General features: G+C 40.1%; 2 protein-coding genes across 2 annotated transcripts; one reads left to right on the forward strand and one right to left on the reverse strand.

Annotated features, from left to right (window-relative positions):
- The first annotated feature begins 3,614 nt into the window (after positions 1–3,614).
- LOC133716354 (putative receptor-like protein kinase At3g47110) lies at positions 3,615–5,804 on the forward strand. The gene has a single exon (XM_062143065.1). It carries the CDS (start codon positions 3,615–3,617, stop codon positions 5,802–5,804), a length of 2,190 nt encoding a protein of 729 aa, XP_061999049.1.
- A 14,325-nt stretch (positions 5,805–20,129) lies between these two features.
- Positions 20,130–23,260, reverse strand: LOC133714716 (putative disease resistance protein At3g14460). The gene is made up of 2 exons (XM_062140932.1): positions 20,997–23,260; positions 20,130–20,407 (listed from the first exon to the last, which is right to left on the reverse strand). Exon 1 carries the CDS (start codon positions 23,258–23,260, stop codon positions 21,011–21,013), a length of 2,250 nt encoding a protein of 749 aa, XP_061996916.1. The 3' UTR covers positions 20,130–20,407; positions 20,997–21,010.
- Between the last annotated feature and the right edge of the window lie 1,857 nt (positions 23,261–25,117).

Consider the following 25,117-nt stretch of genomic DNA (forward strand, 5'->3'; position numbering starts at 1 on the left):
CCTCATTGGTTGTCTCTAAAGCCCATCATTCGTTCTGCAAAGCCTGCTCTTTAGCAAAATTAGGATCGAGACCATCCTATGCAAAGGACACTAAAGAAAATATACCATTCTTGCAAAGAATTCAAGGTGATATTTGTGGACCTATTCAACCACCATGCGGACCATTTCGATGTTTTATGGTGTTGGTTGATGCATCGACACGCTGGTCACATGTCATGCTATTGTCCACTAGGAACGCTGCATTTGCTAAACTCCTAGCACAGATTATTAAGTTAAGGGCTCACCACCCTGATCATCCTATTAAGTCTATAAGGTTAGACAATGCTGGGGAGTTTACATCAAAGACTTTTGATGATTATTGCATGTCCATTGGGATTGAAGTTGAACATCCAGTTCCTCATCTTCACACCCAAAATGGTCTCGCAGAAGCCGCCATTAAACGACTATAAATGGTCGCTAGGGCATTGGTAATGCGCACCAATCTCCCTATTTCTGCTTGGGGCTATGCAATATTGCATGCAGCTCTGCTTATTCGTCTGAGGCCTACTGCCACTCAACCCTTTTCTGCGTCCCAGATGGTGACTGGGTATGAGCCTAATGTCTCACATTTACGCATATTTGGGTGTGTAGTTTATGTGTCAATTGCGCCGCCACAGCGCACCAAAATGGGTCCTCAACGACGATTAGGCTTTTATGTTGGATATGACTCTTCAACTATTGTCCGCTACATAGAACCCTTGATAGGCGATCTCTTTACCCCAAGATTTGCGGATTGTCACTTCGATGAGACAGTCTTCCCGTCGTTAGGGGGAGATAAGAACATCAATGTTCAACAGGAACGACAGGAATTGTCGTGGTCTGTCCCCACTCTGTCTCATCTTGATCCCCGAACCGCACAGTCCGAAATTGAAGTGCGGAGAATTCTCGATCTTCAGAACGTAGCAGAATCGATGCCTGATGCGTTTTCTGATATCGCAAAAGTGACGAGATCACACATACCTGCTACAAACGTGCCTGCAAGGATTGATGTCCCTAAAATTAGAGGACATGACGCCATCTCAAGGGCAATTGAGCATGGCGCCAACGTCCCCTCTCACAGTGATGGTGACGTTGTGGCTAGGCCCATGGCTCCTGCCAGGAAGCGCGGGAGGCCTATAGGTTCGATGGATTCTCGCCCAAGAAAGAAAGCGAGTTTGGCACAAAATAATCCATTAATCATCGATGTGAATAATCCATCTCATGAGAATATTCCGGATTATGGTTATGTCCGAGAGACATCATTGGGGGACGCTCCAATGTCAGAACCAACTCCAGAGAATAGAGAGATCTCCATAAATTACACTAGTGTACATGAGATGATGGATAGAAATTCTATGGCAATTGATGATGCGTTTGCATATCATGTTGCAAAAGGAATCATAGAATATGATGATATCGAACCTCGCTCTGTTGAAGAATGTCAACGAAGAGCGGATTGGCCTAAATGGAAAGATGCGATCCAGGTTGAATTGGATTCACTAACAAAGAGACAGGTATTTGGGCCTATAACGCAGACACCCCCAGATGTAAAACCTGTTGGCCATAAATGGGTCTTTGTTAGAAAGCGTAATGAGAAAAATGAGGTGGTTAGATATAAAGCCCGCCTCGTGGCGCAAGGTTTCTCACAACGCCCTGGAATCGACTACGAGGAGACATATTCTCCAGTAATGGACGTTATAACGTTCCGCTACCTTGTCAGTTTGGTAGTTTCCGAAAAACTTGACATGCAGCTTATGGATGTGGTTACAACATATCTCTATGGGGATCTAGATTCAGAGATATATATGAAGGTTCCAGATGGACTTCAATTACCCAAATCAAGTGGCTCTAAACCACGGAGCGCGTTTTCAATAAGATTAAAATGCTCACTATATGGATTAAAACAATCCGGACGGATGTGGTATAACCGTCTAAGTGACTACTTGATTGGGAAGGGATATATTAACAATGAAATATGCCCATGCGTGTTCATTAAAAGAACAAGTTCCGGATTTGCAATCGTAGCAGTTTATGTCGATGACATGAACCTAATTGGAACTCTAGATGAGTTGAAGGAAACTGCTAAATATTTGAAATCCGAATTTGAGATGAAAGATCTTGGGAAAACACGGTTTTGTCTCGGTTTAGAACTCGAGCACCGTAGTGATGGGATTTTGATCCATCAGTCTGCATATACTCAGAAAATCCTAAGGCGCTTTAATGAAGATAAAGCAAAGCCTGTGAGTACTCCCATGATCGGTCGTCGTCTTGAGCCCGGAAAAGATCCGTTTCGTCCAGAGGATGAGGACGAAGAACCATTAGAGGCCGAAGTGCCCTATTTAAGTGCAATAGACGCATTATTGTACTTAGCTCAATGCACAAAGACCAGACATCTCATTCGCAGTGAACTTGTTAGCTCGACATAGCTCTGCGCCAACACGCCGCCATTGGATTGGTGTAAAGACAATCTTTCGATACCTAAGAGGTACGATTGATATGGGCCTATTTTATCCCTACAGAGAGAAGAGGAATGACGGAAGAATGGGATCGGACCCCATTAGGCATGGAGCCGCCGTCCACCATAACATAGTGGCCGGCCATGTTGCCGGCAACGCCGCCACCACCATCAAGGGTGGCCGGCCTCACCCTATCCCCCTCCATCAAAACGACAATGATGTTTTGATGGGTTTTGCTGATGCAGGATACCTCTCTGACCCTCACAAAGGTCGCTCCCAAACGGGTTATGTCTTTACCATGGGAAGCACTACGATATCTTGGGGGTCTACAAAGCAGACCCTTGTTGCTACTTCCTCAAATCATGCAGAGATTATTGCTCTACATGAAGCCGTACGAGAATGTATATGGCTAAGGTATGTAATAAGACATATTCAAGGAAGTTGTGGTTTGAAGTCTACCACGGATGAACCTACATGTATTTATGAGGATAATGCAGCTTGTATTGAGCAAATGAAGTTAGGTTTCATCAAGGGCGACAACACCAAGCACATATCACCTAAGTTCTTTTATAATCAGCAACAACAAACACTTCTAAAGATTGAAGTGAATCAAATCCGATCAGAGGATAATGTAGCGGACTTATTCACTAAGTCGTTACCTAAATCCACATTCGAGAAACATGTGAAGAGCATCGGATTGAGAAAGTTATCCGAACTCCCACGATTGTAGCAATCAGGGGGAGATATCGACATCAGGGGGAGTTATGATGTCTACATGTTCGATCTCGAAGAGTGAAGGACGTGTTGTGCTCTTTTTGTCCTTCGACCAGGGTTATTTTTGTCCCACAGGGTTTTTGTTACCTGGCAAGGTTTTTAACGAGGCAACGAATGAAGCGTCACCACCAAGTTTGAAGCGGCACAAGGGGGAGTGTTGAAGGAAAATCAACTTAGTGTGCCTTATCAAACTAGGAGTAGTAATAGGAGAGAAGGTTCTAGAATTCCTAATCATAGATAGATTAGTATTCCTTGTAACATTAGAATATGTACTTTGTAATCCCTATATATAGGGCTCCTATTCTCAATAATATGTTGGACAATTCTCTCTACAATCTCTCTCAAAATCTCTTTTCCTTAAACATAATGTTCATTTTCTGTTATGGCTCCTCCATGCAACTAAACCATTCTTTAACCACGAGACACGAAGGGAATGTAACGGATAGGCTGGCACTACTAGCAATCAAAGCTCAAAGACAGCACGATCCCAACCAGGTCACAAGCTCATGGAATGAATCCCTTCATTTTTGCCAGTGGCACGGCATCACCTGCAGTCGACGACATGGCCAAAGGGTGACAAAGCTGGAGCTCGTGTCTCTAGCATTGGTGGGATCCATATCTCCACACATAGGAAATCTAAGCTTCTTAAGAGTGCTAAATCTCCAAAACAATAGCTTCACTCATCCAATTCCTCCTCAAATTGGGCATTTGCATAGATTGCAGGTATTGCTTCTACACAATAACTCACTTAATGGCACCATTCCTGCCAATATATCCAATTGCTTCGAACTCATCACTCTCTACCTTAGTAGAAACAATCTAGTGGGTAAAATTTCTCCAAAACTGAGTTCCTTGTCAAAGCTTGAGCTTTTTGTTTTGCAATTCAACAATTTAACTGGAGAGATCCCTCCTTCTTTAGGGAACCTTTCGTCTCTCAAGGGGATTGGTTTAGGTTTTAACAACTTAGAAGGAAGCATCCCTAGTTCTCTATGCCAGTTGAAAAAATTAACAATTCTCTCTTTGGGCATAAATAGGTTGTCTGGTATCATCCCTCCATGCATTTATAACCTCTCTGGTATAGTTCAATTCGAGGTGATGCAAAACCAAATTCAAGGAAGTCTTCCCTCAAATTTGGGCACTAAAGTTTTTCCCAAAATTCAAATCTTTTCCGTTGATATGAATCAATTTAATGGGGCCATCCCTCGGTCAATATCCAATGCAACAAATCTTGTGTTTTTTCAATGTTCATTCAACAAACTCACTGGACAGGTGCCAAATTTACAAAATCTCCTTAACCTTGTGAGATTCATTATCGGTAATAATAATCTTGGAAGCGGTAAACATGGTGACGTGAGTTTTGTCTCAGAATTGATCAATGCCACACAGCTTATGTGGTTGGACTTAAGTGCCAACAATTTTGGAGGGATGTTGCCCACATCAATATCCAATCTATCAACCAATCTCCAAAGGCTTTGGGTTCATAGAAACCGCTTACAGGGAAGCATTCCAACGGGGTTGGGTAATCTTGTGAACTTGCTAGGACTATATCTGGCCGAAAACAACTTCACTGGTAGCATCCCCACAGATATTGGGACAGTTTTAAGGCTCCAGGAAATTTATCTTGGGAACAACAAATTATATGGGAGCATTCCATCTTCTCTTGGATATTTAACAGAGTTAACCAGTCTTCAGTTGCCAGGAAATAATCTCAATGGTAGCATCCCTTCAAGCCTAGGAGAATATCACGAGTTGGTAGAGGTGGATCTTTCTCAAAATAACTTTCATGGCAGAATACCTCAACAATTACTTATTGGTCTCCTCTCTTTATCAATTTCTTTAAACTTGTCAACAAACCACTTTACTGGTTCCCTTCCCGTTGAGATCGGAAAGTTGAAGCATCTAACTGCACTCGATGTTTCTTACAACATGTTATCAGGACAACTTCCTAGTAGCCTCGGTAGTTGTGAGAGTTTGGAAGTCCTACACTTACAAGGTAACTTTTTGGAAGGGCTCATTCCTTCATCTATGAAGGAATTGAGAGGGATTCTAGATTTAGACCTTTCACTCAATAATTTGTCAGGAGATATTCCACAGTTTTTCGAGCACTTTGGAAACCTGGAGAATCTAAACCTATCCTTTAATCAGTTTTGGGGAGTAGTACCAACAGACGGTGTTTTTAGGAATGCAAGTGCGACTTCAGTTGCTGGAAACACAAGACTCTGCGGCGGTATTGCTAATCTTCGACTTCCTGTGTGCAAGCTTAAAGAGTCTAAAGGAGGAGAATTGTCTCGTAGAATGAAGCTAATGATCCCTTTAATTTCCGGGTTCACTTTGTTGGGACTGGCTGTAGTGCTTGCTCTTTTCCTTCTTCGTAAGAAAAGGAAAGAAACTGAAGTAAGCACTTTTGAGAACTCCATCTTGCAAGTTTCATATGCTACTCTTCTAAAAGCTACTGATGGGTTCACTTCAGCTAATTTGATTGGTGTGGGTGCTTTTGGGTCTGTTTACAAAGGAATTCTTGGGGATGATAGAGTTGTTGTCGCTGTGACCAAGTGACCTAGGCCAGCGAGTTTGTCTCCTACTTAGAATCTTTCAATTGCTGTGTTTCCAATACTTTAGAAAAAATAGCCTTTTCCTTGAGCATCTCCTCTCAGCACCATCTCTCAACAAAATAGCTGATTTTCAAAACAATCTCTCTTGAAAACACCATCTCCTCTCAACACCATTACTCAGAACAGCCATCACTCTACTCAGCCATGTTCGATTAGGGTTTTACTCAACCATCACTCGATTCATCTCGATTAGGGTTCGACTTAGTTTCATTTGTGGGTTCTTCGTACTGGGAAGAAAGAGGAGGAAAATGGTGTTTCGTTCTGCTGAAGATTAGGGTTCTTCCTTTAAATTGGTTTCAATGGTTGTTCAATCCTTCAATTTCTTCTCATCATTTATCATCACCACTCTTTCTCCTCTCTATGCTTATGTTCTTCTACGGTGTTCATACAAATTCTTTGGGTTTCCATCAATGTAGGCTGAGGTACAAATCAAAATACGTATTTGGTGTTTTTCAATTTTGATTTTGGGTTACTTGATTTCTGGGTTCTGTTGATTGCTAATTTGTTTTCAATTTTCAATATTATGTGCAATTGGAAGTTGGAGTTCCAAGTCGATCTCGAGCAGAAAAGGAAAAATAAGAAAGAGCAAAGTTGATTCCACGTTTTATCGTTCTATGCTCAAGTATTTACATTCAAAGTTTAGTAGACTGATGTTTGGCTTCTCTTTAGAGATCTCAATTATTGAAGACTTCTTTTTTTCATTTCATTTTATTGATGTATATATATTTTTCGCCTAGGGCCGGCCCTGTCTACTTTGATACATGAACTTCGTTTTCTATCTTCAAGTTGTTAATTTTCATGTTGGTTTCTGGTTTTACTTTGGTAAAGATGTGTAGCTATTGTTGGTTTCTAGTTTTGTTTGCTGTTTTGGGTGTTCTACTGTTTCCTTATCTTTTGGTGATGGGTGCCTTTTGAGCATATTTCCTTTTTTCTTTTTGGTGAATTTTCGGGCTTTTCTTTTGTTTGTTTATATTTTGAATCGATGCTCTGCTTGTGTTTTTGGGTTTTGAGGACAATGCTTTGCTATGTGGTATTGAGTGAGTAATGGGGGATTAGTAACTTGTTTGCTATTTGCTAACGGATAGGCGATTCTAATTGAGGATCGTTTCTTGGTCCGAGAGGTTTTGCCATGCAAGAATTTCAAAGTGGGAATGTAAGTATGATGAAAGGGCAGCTTATAGGACCTTTATATTCATGATAGTGCTTCAGATTTATGCTCATGCTCTTCAACTTCAAAACCATATATTATTCTCAAGCTTATTTAAAGGTGAGGCATGTGTTAGTAATTGTAAAATCTTTGCAGGGTCTTTGTTTTAGTCCCTAAATGAAAATTCATGAGAAGGTTTAATTATGATAAGTTGGTAACTTTGCAGTCTTGTATGTTATGAGTGTGGTTTGATCCACAAACTAGATATAGTTTCTGAATTTAATATCAGTTTCAAGAGTTGATTGTTTCTTAGGGAAAAAAGAAGAAGAAAAGATAGATACATTTAGCAGGGGATATGCACTTGTTAAAGCACATTGGACACTCAATTTTGCAATGCATATTTGTATGTTCTAGAGATTACAAGGCTTTTTAAGCTTTATGCTTTTCAAAAGTTACTAGTCTAATATTTATTGCCTGAGACTTGATAGAGGCAGCAAACCTTGGTTTTGGTTGACCACTTGGTTTCATCGATATCATGGAAATCAATGAAAACAATGTGTGGATTAAATTTAACTTGCCGTATGTGAACTCTTTCTCTTTTTTGAACAATATTGGTGTTGGACTGTTATGCCTACAATTTAGAAGCATTGAGAACACAGGTTAGTGAGTTTATATTTGACATTGATTAATCACATTCTCTATCTTTGCCCACTGTTTTCATAATTAAAAGTTATTTTCAAATTTTGTGATATCATAAGACTGCATCATTGATTGCTAACCACTACCGCTGCTATCCCCCTTTGCTAACCATGAATTAAATTGATACCAGTTTTTTTTTAGTCAGCCTTGCATGTGAAGTTTATTGATTTGTTTTTAACTTTTCTGTAGATACCAGACAACTACATGGAAGACCTCTGTGCAAATATCAAGGTCGGTTAACTTCTCTTTCGCCTTTTTTTAATTTCATTTGCAGTTCTAGGTAGTTTTTGAAATATCATAATAGAGTTTATAATGTTATTGGAAAGATACCTATGTAGGCTAGCAATTAGTGTTTCCCTTCTTGATATGTCCTGTTGTTCGTGTTGAATTCCATATGAATGACAACGAGATCTGGAGAAGAGCAAGAAGAAGTAGTTAAAGGAGTGGAGTCAGCTTAGGAATTATTCCATCAATGATGTCTTGATCAAGTTGAAAATACCTTATTGTGCTTCTAAGGTGTACAAGAATATTACACTATTACTATCTTACAACTAATGCGGTGGTGTAAGCAGCAAGACCTACAAGGCCACATAAATCAATGAAATTATGTAGGTGGGGATTACAGAACTTGAGGTATGATCAAGACTATGCCACACTATAACTGGCATGTGTATCTGCAATTTGATCAATATTGGTGAAGGTCTTGTTCTGTTTATGTTTGGGGTCTGGTTCTGTTTGCACACTTAATTGGAAATATGTAGGTGTGTTACCGTGTTTGTGATCAAAACATCATATTGTGTTTTGTGACAAAGAAAAAAAAAGCTGTAACTAGTTCTAGTTTAGTGTCAAGTATCCTTTTCTTTTCTTTATGTCTTTGCTTCCTTTTCTTTTCTGTAAAGTTTACTTTTTGATAACATGTTATGGGTCATATAATCTGGTTCGCTATCTAATTGGATTCTTTCAACGATTTTGAGGGAAATATTGGTTCTTTAGGTTGTATTGTCTTGATGAGTTTTGCCTATATCAGGTTATTTATTGAATTTGTTGATCTTATCTTGCTGTTTCCTATGTAATTTAGCTCTGTTAGGTTTACAATTTGATTTGGGTATTTTTGGATTTAAAGAAGGGAAATATCTTTGATTCTTTGAAACTTAATTTGAGCTAAAAATGAGATATTTTACATGTCTTCTCTTGTTTGTTCACTTCTTCATTCTGATCCAGTTTATTGTGGTATGAAATTGAAATTGGATGTAAATTATGGTTGAGAGTTTACCTCTGATGGTTCTTCCAAGTATTTCATCAATCATTGGTATCTGTTTGGTGTTCTTCCTTGCAGATCATATTGTTCATGACTTCAAGTAATGGATGGTGAATCTAGCTGGTGAAGAGGTTCAAGGACGAGCAGCTGTTCGATCAACCTTTACATATATTCTCAAAGTTATTCTTGTATGGATGATTGAGAGATACTATGTTTATAGTACATTGGATGTTTTAATGTATGGATTGGAGTACTCAATTGATGAATTGCATTTAGATTTCTTTCTAATATGGACCAGTATTGTCATACAACAGATTTTATATCATGTCAATGTCATGTTGTCTCAATACACAAAATCTGGGTACTCACACAATGCATTCTTATTTATCACACAATGGTTTTACAAGAAATATATCTTCTTATTTTCACTCACACGACTGTAAAAAACGAACTACATTGTCCAAAACTAAGCCACACAACAACCAGTCTACAACTGAAGTGTGACGACAAATCAGAAGACAGTGAAATTCAAAAAAACGTTGTCTGAAAATACTTTCCAACAACAGCTTGAAACAAATTTTGTTGTCTGAAGCATACACCTCCCATGCACAGCATGGATGTACGGCAGCTCTGCCGAGGGAAGGCACAACGCTAATAGAAAAAGAATGTCGACTGTTTTTATGTCATACAACGGTGCAGAACTGTTGTGCCATTTTTCATCACACAACGCTCCAATACACAACGGAGATCGTCCAAATCACACAATGATTTTTTCCTGTTGTCTGTTAGCTTTTTTGGCATAGTGTTTATTTCTGGACTGTTTCGAGTTAGCAATGATGACTTATTCTAAGTAAATTTTGGGTTAATAGTATCTTACACTATTTTTCATAAATATTTACCGTAGAAAATACTTCAAATTAGTATTTTGATCAAGTATGAATTATTATTTTGATAGAGTAAAGCTGATCCAAAAAAATAATTTTGCGTCAATCGACATGAACAATACAAGGCAAGTTCGTATGTAGTACAACAATTGACTAAAAATGCAACACATCAGTTTCAATTAAATAGAAAGGTCAAAAACAGAGAATAAAAAAAAAACTAAAAAGGTCTTCGGTGATTTGAACACGGAGGAATTGTGCAGTATTCTTACCAACTGGACTAACAACGCATTCATTATATGTAGCTTCTAAAATACACACACACACATGGCTCTTTAGTGAGGGATCTCTTTTTTGACCATTTTAAGGGATCGCTCATTAGACTCACTTTTTGATCACATATTCACATCTTAACCGTTTAGTTTTTAGCCATATGTGTAGATTATTTCTGCAAATTTTCAGCCAAATCTGTGATCATTAATGTATCAAACTAGATTAAATCAATGGACGAACCAAATATGTCAAACTTGAACCGTTCATACATATAATCCTAAATGTGAATGAACCGTTCAAACTTGAACCGTTCCTTTTGTTTTCTTAATATTATCTGGTTTTCTATGATTAACTTTCTTATTTTGTTTTCTTTTTTCTTTAGCATAAAAATGTCTTTGAATGAGCGCAAGGGCAGATTTTATGTAAGTCTGCAGATTTTATGTAAGTCTGTACATATGTCAATTTGTTGCATGGTTATCTTTTGTTTATAGTCCCTAAGCTTATTGTCTTCATATATTTTAGTGCCCAGATTGCAATAGAGACCTGAAGAATACAATTCGGTATGCTAACCATGTTACTAAGATCCATGATGGTGATGACTCTAGAAGGGGCATTTCACCACCTCCTCCTGAAGTTTTTCCTTGTTCCTTGTGTATAAGATCGTTTGCCACAATGAATGACCGTAAGGCACACGAGGAAAGCCAGGTTCACAAGAAGACCAATTAAGAGGTCATTAGACAATTCTTATGGTTCTCTTAAGGATGCTGGTTTTAATGTTTATTACTTAATGTTGTTATTAAGTTACTAAGATTACTTTATTTGTGAATGCAGATTGAGCGAGATAAGGATTGACTGACTTAGGTAATTAGACAATTCTTTCGGTTCTCTTAAAGATGCTGGTTTTAATGTTTTTACTCGATTTATTATTAAGTTACTAAAATTGCCTTATTTGTGAATGCAGATTGATCAAGAGAGATGTTGATATGTAATAGGGCAGTATATTATGTAATTAGCTGCTATGGTTTCTTTTTTCCTTTTTTCATTTAGGCTACAGTATATATGAACTTTAATGCTTTCTTATGCTTGTTTGATTTGGGATTCAAGAAGAAAATCATATTCTCCTTCATTGGTTCCATTGCAGAGGCATTGTGAATGAAGCGATTACGTTTTGTTCAATGTATTTTCATGGGATTGAAACACGTTTCAATAAAGAGGAACGGAATATTGATGTAGTACACAACCAAGAAGATGTTGGCTTATCAGTTTTTTTCCCAAAAAGTTCGTCCATTTAGTGGGAAGAAATATGTATTGCTCGACCAAAAAGAAGTAAATAAAGCTCATTGGTATGTGCTATACAATTGTGAAGAAGTCCAACCATATCTCAAGTAAGTGACTTCTGTGAATTTTGTGTTTGTTTTAATTTTAGATTAACAAAAATGTGCTTACTTTATTTGATTGTCTATTAACACATGCAGAGAACACGAGGCTGAACTAAAGCAAACAAGTAACGCCAATTTATATAAAAGACAAGAAGAAGAGTTTCCTACTTGGTTTGAAAAACGAGTATGTTACCCGTATCCCAATTTTGATTAATGTTTTATGTAATTTACTTGTAAAAGTATGCTAATTCATCTTGTATTATCTCTACATGAGTCAATTAGTCCAAAGTGGATTGGTGGATGCAACTGATCAACTTTATTGTTTGGCTTGTAAACCTGATGTGCGTGCCCATACATATACTGGTTGTATTGTTGATGGGGTTAGGTTCCACACAAAAGATCTAGATGATCGTCGTACCACACAAAATAGTGGTATATATGTACTTGGAGTTTTTGTTGGTGGAACACATGATTATTATGGTGTTTTGCTAAATATTGTGAAATTAAGGTACGTAGATATGCATCACGTTTTTCTATTCAAATGCAAGTAGTTCAACATAGACGAACAAAATGAAGTGCACAAGCAACACGTGGCTCAAGAGTCCTCCATGTACATGAAGACTTGCATGCATGAATTTGAAGTTATCTTCAACATGTGAAAACTTCACAGTTCTGTGATGGTGGGCTCACAGTGGAAACAAAGAATCTCAATTCGTTCTTCTATTTCTAAATGGCCATAATTGAGAAACAATAAGCGTACTGGAATCAATGCAATCTCGAAATGCACCCTGGTTATTTTATTTATTCTTTTGCAATTTTTTAAATTTTTTTTTTTTTTTTTAGGAAGATGATTGAAGAAATGTGAATGAAGCAAAAGTTTGAGAATTGATGATGGAGACCCACATCAAATGATCAACTTGTATAACTTGTACATGAGGTGAAGACCGCAAATGACACAGCTGTTGTTTCTCCATTGATTCGATGTGAACTGCATGTATTTGTCGACGACGAATAAAAGAATGTGAACGTCCTAAGTGCTTGGGCTCCTCCATTTCTTAGATTTGGAGGGAACTCATTTAAAGCAATTAGGCTTTGCATTTTCATTACCTGTTAAAGGAAGAACGCGAACGTCCTAAATGCTTGGATTCCTCCATCTCTTAGACATGGAGAGATTCCACTTCAAGCAGTTAGGTTTTGCGTATTCGTCAATATGAAAGGAAGAACGCGAACGTCCTAAATACTTGGATTCTTCCATCTCTTGGACATGGAAAGAGTCTGCTTCAAGCAGTTAGGCTTTGCGTATTTGTCAACTCCAAAAAGAAGCGCAAACGCCTATAGATTGTGTAAAGTCATCTTCCTGGTAAACATTTGACATTTGAGTTTTACACGTCTCTTCTTTGACTTGGCGGACGACTCCAAATTCTTGAGTCATATTGAATCCAATCGTCATCTTGAAGCATCTTTGAGCAAACTCATCTTTTTATTTTGTTGTGATTGAATTTAGAGAGACTTTCCAAGCAGAGTCATCTTCTTGCTTTGATATGACCATACTCAGAATAACTTCCCGAGCAAACTCATTATCTTCTTTCTTTGGTATGACTGGACTCGGAGTAACTTTCCGAGCTGCCTACGTACCCTTCCGAAGAAAGAGATCAAGTCATCACGTAGTTCAAGGATTTATGGATGATGTGATGATGAATTTTTTTGTTTTTGTCCTTATTTTGCTTGAGCCGCCTTTTCGGGTTTTCAACTCAACGGACTTTTTTTTTTGGTTTGGGTGCCACGTGCAGATTAGGCTCTTGCTGGCTAGGAGCGTTGCAATATTTGTGTGCTCTAAGGCAATTTAGGCAAGTAGCATGCCCCCAGCAAAGGCGACGATGACACTGCTTCGAGTTGTTCAAAGATGATGGCAGCATGATTTGATTGAGTCACGTCATCTTCAATGTCTAAACAGATTTTTCCTTGTTGTGCGAGCTTGATGATCAGGTCTTTCAACACGAAGCACTTCTCCACCGAGTGACCGATATGATGGTACTTACAGTACTTTGGGTCATTGATGCGATGCATCTCTTCCGGACGTTTGCAATCTGGCAATTTGATTATTTTCTTTTGAAGAAAATCTTCCAACATGTTAGCAACATCAGAATCTGGAAAAGGGCAACTTTTAACTTCTAGCTCTCTAAGAGTGCGCCGCCTTGTTTGATCATGAGTCGTCTCCAACTTGTTTTGGTTATCTGACTTGATTCGTGCTGTGACTTTGACAGGAGCTGTGATTGCCAAGGACTCCATGACACGTTTATGATTTTGTGGTTCAATAATTTCACCTCTTCTTCGACTATGACTAGCGATGTTAAGTTCCATGTCATGAGCTCGAGTGGCAAGTTCTTCAAAGGTGCGAGGCTTTATCCCTTGAAGGATGTACAGTAAGTCCCAATGCATGCCTTGAATGCACATTTCTACCGCTGACAACTCTGAGAGTCAATCCTTGCAATCGAGGCTTAGTGCACGCCAACGGTTGATGAATTTTACGGCCAGCTCGTCCTTTCGTTGTTTGGTGTTGGTGAGCTCTAACATGCTCACAATGCGACGAGTACTGAAGAAGCGATTCAAGAACTCTTTTTCCATTTGCTCCCAGATGTCAATTGATTCAGGCTCGAATTCTATAAACCATTCGAATGCTGTCCCTCGGAGTGAACGAACGAATTGTTTCACAAGATAGTCACCATTTGTGCCAGCGCTATTGCATGTCTCAATGAAATGCGCAATGTGTTGCTTGGGTTTACCTTTGCCATCGAATTGTTGAAACTTAGGAGGTTGGTACCCAGTTGGCATCCTCAAATTGTCGAGCCGCTTCATATAAGGTTTGGAGTATGTTAGCGTATCCTGATAGGGACCACCATATTGAGCTCTGATTGTGTTGGCAATCATGTCTTTAAGTTGTTGAATTGTCCAGGAAGCTAAGATGGAATTTGATTCTTCTTTTTGTTCAGAAAATGATCCGCCAGATGAGTCTTTCTTATGACCATGCGAACCTTTTTCTGAGTCATTGCCACGTTGAGTTTCTAACTTCTCCATGAGCGCAGCAATTTCCATATCCTTCTCTTTAATAGTTTTCTGTAGCTTCTCAACTGCTTCAGCCAATTGGGCTATCTGGGTCGCCTATTCTTCCACGCTGGTGACCCCTATCACCATGACTTGCATAGCAAAATAGGCATCTTCCAAAATCCCTTCTGTTTGGTTATCAGAAGATGAACTGGGGCGTTGGTGTGTACGCAGATCAACACTGGCAGTGGGCGAAGGAGAATATTTTCTTGAGTCGCTTAAGTATGCTGAACTTCGTTGCTTAGTGATGTTTGCCCCTAATGCTGTGAAAGTGGTAGTCTTACGCGACTTGGATGGATGAATTGTGAATGTCGCAAGCTGAGACGACTCACTTCGACCGGTATGATTGTTAAGGTTTCTACTCATTTTTTGAGTAGCCACCTTATTGGTCTTGTTTGTTGATTTGAGTTGAATCATCTTTGAAGCCATATGTTGAGGATGACGACTTGAGATTGTCAAAGAAAGAGATGAGAGCCAGAGATGGTCCCACTGGGCGTGCCAAATTTGTAAACACGAAAATCCTACAATGAATGAAAGAAGGACACGTGTACAAAATAATATAATTTTATTATTAATGAATTTGAGGGTTACAATCTCTGTAGATGTTCTTTCACAAGAATCTCCTCTGATTCGATCTCCGACGTTGATTTGATCCAAGGGTGGCAAGCACTTGATCTTGAATCGAACGGTTGTAGTGAGAACTTCTTGTTATGTTGACGATTTGAGGAAGATGATTGACCAAGAGTTGTAGAAGCTTGATCTTAATCGGATTTAGGCCACGAGTTGTGTCACGTGGTGAGCGTTCTTCGACTTTGGTAGGGGACGAACCGACACGTGTGTTTGGTGCTTGTTGATTCTCCACGAGCTTGATGAAGAACTTGTAGAGGATTTACTTTGTTGAAGACGACGGATGATCAAGGGCTATAGAGGCTTGATCTTGATCAAACTTGAACCACGAGAGGTGTCACGTGGTGAGTATGGCTTTGATGGAGGATGAATCGGTACGTTTGCTTGGTGCTTGTTGATTTTCCGCGAGTTTGAGAACTTCTGAGCTTGCAGGTGATTTCCCTTATTTGTCTGAAGTTGGTGAGATGAAGCGACCGGCTACTTGGCAGCTTGATGGTTCTTCACGAGATTGGGAGACTTCTGAGCTTTGGAGAGGTTTCTTGTAATAACCTCGATTTTTTTAATCAAAACAAAACTTGGTGGCAGACACTTTTAATCAAAGTAGTGGTGTGTTCCGTGTTTTAGGCGGTAGTGGGTCGATCACATAAAGAGAAAGACCAGTGCTTTAATATTTTACATGATTAAGCATAATTGGAAGTGCTACAACTTTATGACAAGTGACAAGACCACTTTAATATTTTACATGAGTAAGCATAATTGGAAGTGCTACAACTTTATGACAAGTGCTTGGAAGAATCATACAATTAAGCTAGCTCAGACAATTTCTCTCTCTCTCGGCCGAACCAAACCCAAAACAGAGCAAGTTTCACCAGCCGATCTCTTCCACCTAAGGCCACCTCAAGACGTCGGACCACCTCCCTTAGCTTCGCCTCGACCTTGTGCAGCTGCCAGTGGCAGCCTTGTGCCGCAGAACGGCCGGTAGCGGCGGCGGAGGACCCGACCCCATTTGAGCCGATTTCGAGTCGATCTCGATATCTCTAGCTACAGGCCACCATTTCTCTTGATTTTTGGCTCATTGGACTCGTCTCAACTTTATAATCAAACCCCAAGAAGGATCGCGCAAGTGGTGGACGTTTCCACGTTCGTCGGAGCTCAACCCGTTTAGATTGAAAAACAACCTTTCGATCTGGATATCTCGAATTACAGACCACCATTCCTTGTGATTCTTGGCCTGGTGAACTCGACTTGAGTTGCTGAACAAGTTTACAGAAGGGATCGAGGCGATTGGTGAAGGTTTTTACGTCGAAATCGAGCTCGCCGGTTTCTGGAAAAATTCTGGCCACCTTGACTGACTTCGGTAATTTTTGACCCCTTCTTGATCTTTTCTGATAGCATGCCTTTAGAGTTTTTTGTTAAGCTTGATGAGATGAAGAAGAGCAGCCCGGCCCCGACACCATTGGTGGTGGTGGTCGGCGGCTCTGCCATTAACTCCGGCAACACTTTCTGGCCACCTCCGGGGGTCACAAGAGCAGTTTCTGTGCATTTTTAGATTCTATATTTCAATACGATCATTTCGATATATTATACGTAATTTTTGGATATCGTATGATTAAGTTATGAATTTTTACGTTTCGATCGATTTCGATCGTTCGATTTGTGATCTATGAACATAGGACCGTCCGATGGACTCGTAGTTTTGATATGATGATTGTATGACCGTCCCAGTGACCTTGTGTGGTCATGGGCGAAGATCCAACCGTTGGATCTTCGTATATTTGTAAAAAGGTGATTCGGAAGGCGATTCGTGAGAATCCGACCGTCGGATTTTCGTATAAATTCGTGGAGATGTTAGTAAGGACGATTCAGGAAGATCTGACCGTCGGATCTTCGTGATGATTTTTGGAAGATGATCCTAAAGGCGATCCGTGAGGATCCGACCGTTGGATCATCATTTAATTTCGATCCGACTGTTGGATTGTCGTTTGAGTATGTTTTTGAGTTATTGGCTAAGTTAAGGTCATGTTTGATTAGGTGATTGACGGTCTTCCTTGGGTGAGCAAGTTCGGTTGTGAATTGTGTTAAATTGAAGGCGCAGCGGGAATATCGAGGTGAGTAAACCTCACGTGGTTCATATTACGAACCGAGTACTTTTAATTACTTTATTTTTGTCGTAATTGTGTGAAAATATTTATGGAATAAATATTTGTTTTAAATCATATGGACTTGGTCAACTACGGTCCATAGGTAAGTAAAATGATTTTAACTATACAAATGAATTTCATGATTTTTATGCTTGAACTATAGATGGTATTAGTGGTCATTCCTGAGTGGATGATTACGCATATATATATATTTACGTGATTATATACGAATTGGTATGACATTGAAGACTGTGGAATTGTGATGATTTAGTTTTATTATGAATTGGAATGTGATTTACCATATTCTTATGCGATGATCATGATTGATGGGTTCATGTTGGATAATTATGGTTTACATTGTGGCTCGTATAGAGGTAGAGAATGTAGGGTTCTGAGGACGGGGATGTCCGAAGTTCGACGGTTAAGGATGACTGGAGTGTTTTTGTTCTGAGGATGGGGATGTCCGAAGTTCGACGGTTTAATGATAACCAAAGTATATTTGTTCTGAGGATGGAAAGTCCAAAGTTCGAGGGTTATTAAGATAACCTGTGCAGACATCGTTTACTTGAACTTTGGCTGAAGTGACAGGTAACGGTGTAGTTAGAGCTCTAACGTGTTGTGGGAAAGACCACAGTGGGGATAATTGCAGGTTGTGGGAAAGACCACATAGGTGATATTGAGGTCAGGAGATTGTGGGAATGTATTCCTTGTTATTTTCGTGAGTTGATTTGACGTTTTCTTTGTGGATGTTGAGATTGTTGGTTGTTTACTTGAGTTAAAAGAATTGTGATCTAATAAATCAACCATTCATTTCTTGTTTACTCATACGAGCATTGCAAAAAGCTTACCGGGTTTTGTGTTGTTGCAATCCCGGTACACTATTCAAACGGTGTAGCGGGTAATCCTACAGGTCGGGAGAATCAGGAAGGTGATCGAGCTGCGTAGAGTAGTTGCATTTGTGTTAATCTGAATTTCTTTTGTGAGGTGTGTTATGCTCATTTAGAGCTTTACAATTTTACTTTGTGAGAGTGAATTGTAATAATGAACTTGAGGTTTTCGAGATTTTATATTCGAGTGGCAAGTGGTGTGTTTGTTCTGAGAAAAAAATTCAGAAAGGTTATTTTGTAATTGTCATTATTCATGTTTCGGATTTGAATTGGTTATTCAAAATTCGGGGCGTGACATTTCTTCAGTCTGCTTGCGTCCCTCTATCTGTCGTCGTCCTCCCTTCTCTTGATTTGAGAAGGGGTATTTATAATGTCGATGTCTCCCTCAATTTGGAATGCATTGATGACATAGCATTAATCACATTCCGTAAATATGTAATTAAATCAATCAGTTTTAATTCGTTGATTTAATTACCTTTTATTTAAGGAATATGCCAATCAAATATAATTTGATTTAATACTTGATTTCAATTAGAATTAAACAATTTAATTTGATTGATATTTGAATTTAATACTTGATTTCAATCAGAATTAAATAATTTAATCAGATCGATATTTGTATTTAATACTTGATTTAAATCAGAATTAAAAAATTTAATCTGATCGATATTTGTATTTGATGCTTGATTTTCATCGAGATCAATCAGTTTAATACGATTGATCCGCTTTAAATGCTTAACTCGAGCAACAATCAATCAGCGATAAATTGACGCTTCCACAATTGATGCTTCCGCATCATTCAATCGATGGATCACTCGTGTTTTGACATGTGTCATCCTCGAAGCTCACATAATTTTAGTGATGTACGAGCCACGTGTACCTTTTGTAGGACCCATGTGCCAACTAAGCTTGTTTAGCCAAAATTTCAAAAATTGACCGATTTATTTAATGAATTTTATTTTCATTAAATTTCTTGCGTCTACACACACCTATTATGTTGCTAAAATCCAGCCCAGTATGTCCTGAACCTGAAGTCCTTAAAGAATCAATACAAAAAAGTATATGAGACAACAAACCTGAATGAAATGTAGTCCTGCTCATTCGAAAAAGCAATGACTTTTTAAAAAAAATTTAATGGAAATATTGAGAAAATATCAAATATTGATGAAAATTTTAACAAAATTTTAGATAAAAGTTACATGATCAACTAAAAATATACTAAAATAAAATATCAAAAATATGTTTAAATTAATATTGGTGCTTTGTAAAAAACAGAAATTTTAAGAAATATCAAAAATATAAAAGATATATTTTTTTTTTTGATAAGAATATCAAAGATATTTTAGTCTATGCTTTTTGTATAAGGTTTTGGCACTTGGAAAGAGATGCTTTAAAACATTTGCCGTCCGCTCACCCACCCAACTATCGAGAATCAGCAGTCGAGAAAATACAAATATATAATAAGAAAGTTAATAGGGTCCGCCAACTCAAAAACATGGAGAGATGTGACTATACGTATGAATGTGAGAGAGAGCATCCATTTATATTACCATCTAAATAGGTGACCGAAACACCTAAATCAAATCAAGTAGGATAAATGGTGCTTCCAACAGTTAAATTGATATTTTTTTTTTTGAAGAAGGGCGGGTGCGGCTGCCCTTAAGTCTTAATTAATGAAACAGTAGAATACATAGAGGGGACATGGTGCCTTAACCCCAACTTACAATTAGCGTCAAAAGAATGTCCTGCAATAATAGCAGGAATCTCTACAAAAAACAATGTATCTTAACATGCACCAAATAGCAATGGTTGCACCTCTGGCAACTGCATTTGCTTTATGGTGACAGACTGGAAAGATCACTCTCACGAAGAGAATCAATGAACATCCCAGTCAAATTGATTTTCTTTGTCAATAATTAGGAGATAAAAACTGTAACAGTTATTCATTTGGAGAAGGACTATCATCTATGAACAATTATATTGCCAATATACTGGGTACAATAAAGTGAGTGAGAGAGAACAATTATGATTTAGAGTAGAAATCTTTAGATGAAATATGATACCATAGTTGTCAAATTGTTAAATATCTGATGTGGATAAGCCTGCGGCACTGTTCCCATGCCTTTGTTGTCTTTCATGACATGTCTTGTAACCTATAAGCAGCAAACTATTATCAAAATGTCCAGACTAAAATAGATCCAGCGCAAAACACGACAGTCACAAAAGCAGCACGAAAGTGCGAGGAAAAAAAACAAAGAAAAGGAAGAGCAAGCTTAAACACAAACAATTACTAAGTATGGTATAACTTCAATGTTGATCATGACTGGCATTCCGCAATTGCCACTATCACCTCTTCCTATAGTATTTCTTAAATTTATTTGCTGTTATCTGGATTTTTTCGGCTGTTTTACATCAGTTTCAATACCACATTGCATAGTTGAAAAAAAGCTGTTGGTCCAGAACGTGGCATACAATCAAACCATTGAATTTACCACGATGTTCATGCACCAACACAACATCTGTGTAGTCATATGCACGACAACTTTCAAAAATTTTAGAAATAACCGGCGTGATTTGCAAAAAAAAAATAAAATAAATCATTATAGTCAAGTACATGCTCAACAATGGAAGATAGATTTCCAAAACCTATAGTATAAACATATTTCTTTTTGGGGTTTTTGACAATTAAAACATAGTAGTAGAATGAATCAAGGTTTTGCTTTTCAGTAAAAGTTGAAGTACCTGATTTGTAGGTATCAGCGGTCGGCTTCGGCTTCCTCAAAGAAGTCTCCAACATAAACGTAAGGGATGTGGGCTATTTTGGACCAGTGTCGTCCTTTACCTGGTTTGTATTTCTTTGTGAGCAGCGGACAACCCTTAAAGATGCGAAGCTGTGTAAGTGAAAGAGGCAGATGATCCTCTTGTTCTCCAATAATAGATGCTAGCTTCGGACAATTCCAAATGGCAAGGGATTCAAGAGAAGTGAGTGATGATAGGCGCTTCAGATTTGGGAAGTCTCCAATCCTGAGTTTAATGAGAGATTTAGGGAGTAGCACCTCCTTTGGTGGAAAGGACACCAGATCTGGATCTACACCACAGATCCACAATTCTTTAAGAGAGGTGAGTCTGTCCAAGTGGTGAAGCCCCCACTCTGAGAGAGGCTTACAGCTTTTGGGTTTCATAATAACAAGTTGAATTAGGTTGGGTGGGAAACCTTCTTCTAGAATGGATGCCAAATTACCTCCACAGCATTGCACTTTCAAAGTCTGAAGACAGCTGAGGTTGTCCATGCCTCTGGGGAGGGCTTCCAACTGATCACAATTGTAGATATACAAGTATGTCAGGTTGGATGGCAACCCTCCTCTCGGGAAAGAAACGAGACTTCCACATTCGCTTATAATTAACTTGCGAAGAATGGAGAGATGGCACAGCCCCTCTGGAAAGGATTTGAGATTTGCACATTCGCATATCTGAATAACTTCAAGACAAGTGTCATCGTGGAATGTTTTGATTATGGACTCCAATTGTTCACATTCACTTATCAAAATGTTCTTGAGCGTTCTGGGTAGTCGGCCTCCTTCCCCTGATAAGGATGTCAAAGATGCACACCCTGTTATTTCCAACTTCTCCAGACAACCCTCTAGCTCCCCAGCATCCTTGACTAATCGTTTCAAATTTTGACATTTTGCTATCTCTATTCTTCTTATGCTTGGTGGTATCTGATTCCTTACAAAATGCCTTAAAGAATTACACGACTCCATTTTCACAGATTCTAGACAAGGTGGCCAACCAGCTTCTGGAAAAGAAATTAGATTTGAGCATCCAATTAACACAAGTTGCTTGAGCGCTCTTAGCTCTTGAATAAAGTGAGGAGGGGAATCAGAGATGTTGCCTCCAATAATATTAGAAATCCGAGGCTGCAACCATCTATACTCATTCTCCCATAAACATGTCAACTCTTCACAACCAGTAATCTGCAATCTTTGAAGCTTTGTCAATCCTCTGATGAACCCATCTATTTTGAGTCTGAACTCTGAAGTACTATGAAGCCGCATATCCTCCAGTAACTTAAACTTAACTCCCCTTCTGTGCACCACCCTTTTGCAACCGTCGATGCGCAGCTCACGAAGATGTTTATAATTGGTAATTGAAACCACTAACTCTTCACATTCAACAATACGCAGCTTTGATAATGAATCCATGTTCTTGGGCAACCAACCTTTCAGACTGGGGCAACTACGGATGAAAAGTTTTCCCATGCATGGGAAAATTCGAATTTCTTCATTTCTTTTGCAAGGAAGCCACTCCTTCCAATTTTGCATATCCTCGAACCTCAGCTCTTCCAACACTGGAAAAGGCAAGCTACAATCTCCATAAAACTCAGCACCCACACTTTCAACATTGGCCAGTCCTTTTATCCAAAGGACTTTTAGTAAAGGTAATTGGCCAAGAGGAGGTAAGAATCGACAATTTTTACAGTTCTGTAACTTTACATACGTCATATCAGAGAATGAAGGATGTCCAATCCATTTTGAGAATTCTAAACCATTGTAACCCTTGATGGTGAGCTCTAGAAGCTTTTTCTGAGGTTTTAAACTACAGAGCACCTCCGACTCCTTCTCACTTGTGCCACTCCATTCCAATCGCAAGGTTTCCAGCGCTTCCTTGTTCATTATTTGGGCCCTCTTTGCATCCTCAACATCAATCACATTCTCCAATCTTTCAAGCCTCAAGGTCCCAAGAAGATGCAATGACCCTAACTCTCCAATGCCTGATGCACTACCTTTCCCCACCACAAAATTAGGCAAAGTTCGCAGATGAGTCAACCGACTTAATTGGGGAGGCATTTCTTCCAATAAAGGCGTATTTGAATTGTTGAGATGACGTAAATTAGATAAATTGCTCGTGTTTGAAGGTAGTGTCTTCAATTTTGAACAATTCTCTAATATTAACGTCTGTAAGTTGTAAAGCATGCATATTGTACATACATGTACATTTGCAAGCATAATTAGCTCTAATGGGCTACGCTCATTGTACCGCCAAAGGTACTAATTCCAACCAAAGGAATGACATGCAGACACACCGCCAGGCGGGCTACAGCCCCAACGTCGGACCACCTCCAGATCGGCGACGACGCGCCGCCACGCGCCGCGCCAAGATGGCATCAGAAGCTTCTGAAACTGGGAACTGAAGCATATCAGTCCCACATCGAAAACAAAGAGAAGATCAACCTCTTCCTCACCTATAAAAGGTCCTCTCCTCTCTCCTCATTAATTACGCATTCAATACTTTACCTACTGTTACTCTGTCGACATAAATACATTGACTAACTTAGGCATCGGAGAGTTGAAGACCGCCCAGCGCGGTCTCCCTCTGACGCCCCTTTGTATTTTACTTGACAGGCAACGGAGGCTCTGAGAACACTATAAGTATCGATCCGCCCACCGGATCAGCGTTAACAAAGGTTCAGCTACCGCCGAACTTTTAGACATTAACATTGGCGCCGTCTGTGGGAACCCTTGAACAAAAGGCCATCCCACCACAATCACCATGACTAACGGTAGCGGGGGAAACGCTGAAGAGCAGGCAGACCATCCCGCCGTCCCCCAACCTCCCGACCCAGCAGTAGGCGTTAACCGCGCACTATTCACAACCCCGGCCAACCCCGGCGGTGAGGCAAATCCGAGCAGCAGCCGTCCGCCGGTCCAAGATCTCGTCACTATGTACGAGCTGGCACTGGCGGATCTTCACAAGGCAAACAAGGAGCGTGAGGCGGAACGCAAGGAAAAGGCTGAAGCCCAGCGGCAGGTGGCTACGCTCATGACACGTTTCGAGGAATTAAAGAAGACGCTGGAGGCCACCGCCCACCCAGCACAGGGCGAGCAGTCACATAGCACCAGGCATAGCCGACCCGGCACCGGAACGTTGGGGCCGGGGCCGGTCATACAGATGCAGGTGCCGCTGAACCCGCCCGAGTTATTGGGAATGGGACCACCGCCCATACCCCAACCCATGTTAGAACAAGAGGCGGAATCACTCCCGCACACCAACCGCTCGGAGACGAGGACCGCGAATGTCCCGCCTGTGCCAAGGCGCGGGCTGTCCCAGCGGGTTGTTCAGGCTGATTCCACCAACGATGCAACCGCCCAGATATTGGAAAGGATGCACCAGTTGGAGCAGAGGTTGATCCGGGCGGAGTCAGGCGTCCCAGCGCCAACTCAGAATCCGCTTTTCGCTGCCAGACCCGGGCCCTTCACCGCTGCCATTCTGCAGGCTGTCAGACCGGCATATGCAAAAACCCCAAAGATGGCGCATTACGGTGGAATGTCCGATCCCTTCGTCCACATGGACACCTTCAAGAAGGTCACCAACAACAAGGGATTCGACGACGCCACCTTGTGCCACTTGTTTAGCGAAACGTTGGATGGCGAGGCAATGAACTGGTTCTTTGAGTGTCCGCCGGGGTCTGTCAGTTCATTCAATGCACTATCCCATGCTTTCCTCTCCCGGTTCATCTTATTATCCGCTGGTCATCACAACACAAGTCAGCTGTTCAGCGTCAAGCAGGGGAAGGACGAGTCACTGAAGGCCTTCGTCACAAGGTAGCGGGCGGCAGCATCTCAGTGCTGTGACCTAGACAAAACGATGGCGTCGGCGGCCTTCAGGAAGGGACTGCTCAAGGGACCGTTCCTCTATCACCTCAACTACAATCATCCCAATGCGACGTATGACCACGTCATGAGTGAGGCGGTCATTCACGCCCAGGCGGAATTCATCACATACGGAGAAACCCCACCACCACCACTAACACCAAAATCAGCACAGCCATCTTCCAGTCATCAGGAAACCGCTAGCAAGACCCC

Source organism: Rosa rugosa, chromosome 6 (assembly GCF_958449725.1).
Source record: "Rosa rugosa chromosome 6, drRosRugo1.1, whole genome shotgun sequence".
NCBI classification, from domain to species: Eukaryota; Viridiplantae; Streptophyta; class Magnoliopsida; order Rosales; family Rosaceae; genus Rosa; species Rosa rugosa.

Excerpts from the sequence above, each read along its gene's own strand:
- LOC133716354 (XM_062143065.1), top strand. The coding sequence starts at position 3,615 with ATGTTCATTTTCTGTTATGGCTCCTCCATGCAACTAAACCATTCTTTA.
- LOC133714716 (XM_062140932.1), bottom strand. The coding sequence starts at position 23,260 with ATGCTTGCAAATGTACATGTATGTACAATATGCATGCTTTACAACTTA.